This window comes from Salvia splendens, chromosome 6 (genome assembly GCF_004379255.2).
Source record: "Salvia splendens isolate huo1 chromosome 6, SspV2, whole genome shotgun sequence".
Classification (NCBI taxonomy): Eukaryota; Viridiplantae; Streptophyta; class Magnoliopsida; order Lamiales; family Lamiaceae; genus Salvia; species Salvia splendens.
In genome coordinates this window covers 28816633-28818463 of record NC_056037.1, presented here as the reverse complement: position 1 = coordinate 28818463, position 1831 = coordinate 28816633, and the positions used below count along the sequence as shown (strand labels likewise).

General features: G+C 46.1%; 1 protein-coding gene across 1 annotated transcript; it reads left to right on the top strand.

Moving 5' to 3' along the window:
* The first annotated feature begins 213 nt into the window (after positions 1-213).
* Positions 214-1831, top strand: LOC121806969 (F-box/LRR-repeat protein 20-like). Its single transcript, XM_042207148.1, has one exon. It carries the CDS (start codon positions 316-318, stop codon positions 1714-1716), a length of 1401 nt encoding a protein of 466 aa, XP_042063082.1. The 5' UTR covers positions 214-315; the 3' UTR covers positions 1717-1831.

Sequence of the window (1831 nt, the reverse complement as noted above, 5' to 3'; positions counted from 1 at the left end):
TACAAAACTAGACCGAAAACCTACAAAATTGAATTGGAATAGAAAAATATAGTACTACCATGCAATAGATTTCATTTGAGTATCCAAATCATCCGCTACTAATTTAACTTAGCAACCCAAATATTCGAAAAGGATTTCACTTTCAAAACAAGATTCTTGACGGAAAAAGAATTGATTTCACCCTTTCATTCTCAAACAACCAAAACCAGAAAAAAAAACAATTAAAACAACCATGCCCACAAATAAATAAAAATAAACGAGTGGGAATTGAATAAATTCAGATTAGCTTTACCCTCAACTAAAAAAACAGAAAAAATGGACTCACTTATCTGCGACGAGCTTCTCCAAGAAATCTTCCACCGTCTCCCGCCTTCCTCCGCCGTCGCCGTCGCTCTCGTGTCGCGGCGATGGCGGCGCCTCCTCCGCTCCTCAACGACCTCCCTTTCCCTCAACTTCCCCCCTCCCTACAACCCCACCACCATCACTTCTTTCTCCACCTTTCTTCACCACCACCCCTTTCTATCCTCCCTCTCCGCCTCCGCCGCCGCATACGGCGGCGACGGCGAACACCCTCTCCTCCTCTCCGTCGCCGCTTCCTGCCCAAATCTCCTCCACCTCCGCCTCTCCAGCCCGCCTGTATCTTCTCCATATCTCTCTAATCTCTCAAAATCATGCCTTCATCTCTCTTCTCTCTCTGTTGATATTTTGAGGCCTTTTTCTCTCAATTGGCTTCCTTGTTTCAACTCTTTGACACGCCTTTCCCTCTCTGTGAAAAACCCTTTATCGGAAATCGACGATTCCGAGCTCGGGAGCGAGAAAGATTCAATCTTTGATGTTGAATTGCGTTTGCAGAGCCTTAGCTTGGCTGGGATTTCACAGAGGGATTATGGGGTTTCCTATCTTTGGAGAAACTGCAAGAATGTGACAAAATTGGAGCTCAATTGCTGCGAGGGTTTAGGAGATTTCTCATCTTTTTCTGATTTTTTGAGTGATCTTCAAGAATTGGAGTTGAGATCATGTAGAAGTGTAGCTAATTTTGTCCTGTTTAGTTTATCTGAGAATTGTGTCAATTTGAATTCTCTATTGATCTATGATGGAGGGAGCAGAGAGGGTTTGCTTCACTTTTTGAAACAGGGAAAGTGTAGTTTGAGGAGTCTTGATTTGAGGCTGCCACTTGATCTTGACAACTCTCACATGCTTGCAATGTCTGAGAATTTTCACTTTAGGGGATTGATGAGTTTGAGGCTGCAAAGTTGTTGTTTTGTGACTGGGGAGGGGCTGAGGGCAGTGGGGAGGGCATTGGGTGGGGCCCTCGAGGAGCTCTCGTTGATCAACTGCGACATTGTAGTGAGAGAGCGCGGCTTGCTAACGACGTTAGGGCAGGATTTTAGGGGATTGAGGAGGTTGGACTTGTCTTACAATGGCATGTTGGTTGATAGAGAGGTTGTGTCAATGCTTGCCTCTTGTGGTTGTTTGGTTGAGCTGAGATTGAGGGGTTGTAGTAGGCTGAGTGATGCGGTTGCGGATGCGATGGTTAGGAGGTGTAGGCGGCTGCAGGTTGTCGATGTAGCCTGTTGCTGTGGGATTCGGGTGCAGGGAGTTCAGCTCATTGTGCTCAACTCCCCGGGCTTGAGGCGGGTGGAGGTGGAGCGGAACAAGCTCTCGGAGGCTGCAATGGCACGGGTGGCGGATAGATTTGTGGAGGTTGTGTGTTGATTTTGGTTTGATTGTTGAGGTTTTGAGGCAGTTCTCAATTTGATTGCCTTTTAGTTGTGTGCAATGTGTCAATATGTGGTGTTGTGTTGAAGGGAATAAAAGAATTTGTTGGATA

Excerpts from the sequence above, each read along its gene's own strand:
- LOC121806969 (XM_042207148.1), top strand. The coding sequence starts at position 316 with ATGGACTCACTTATCTGCGACGAGCTTCTCCAAGAAATCTTCCACCGT.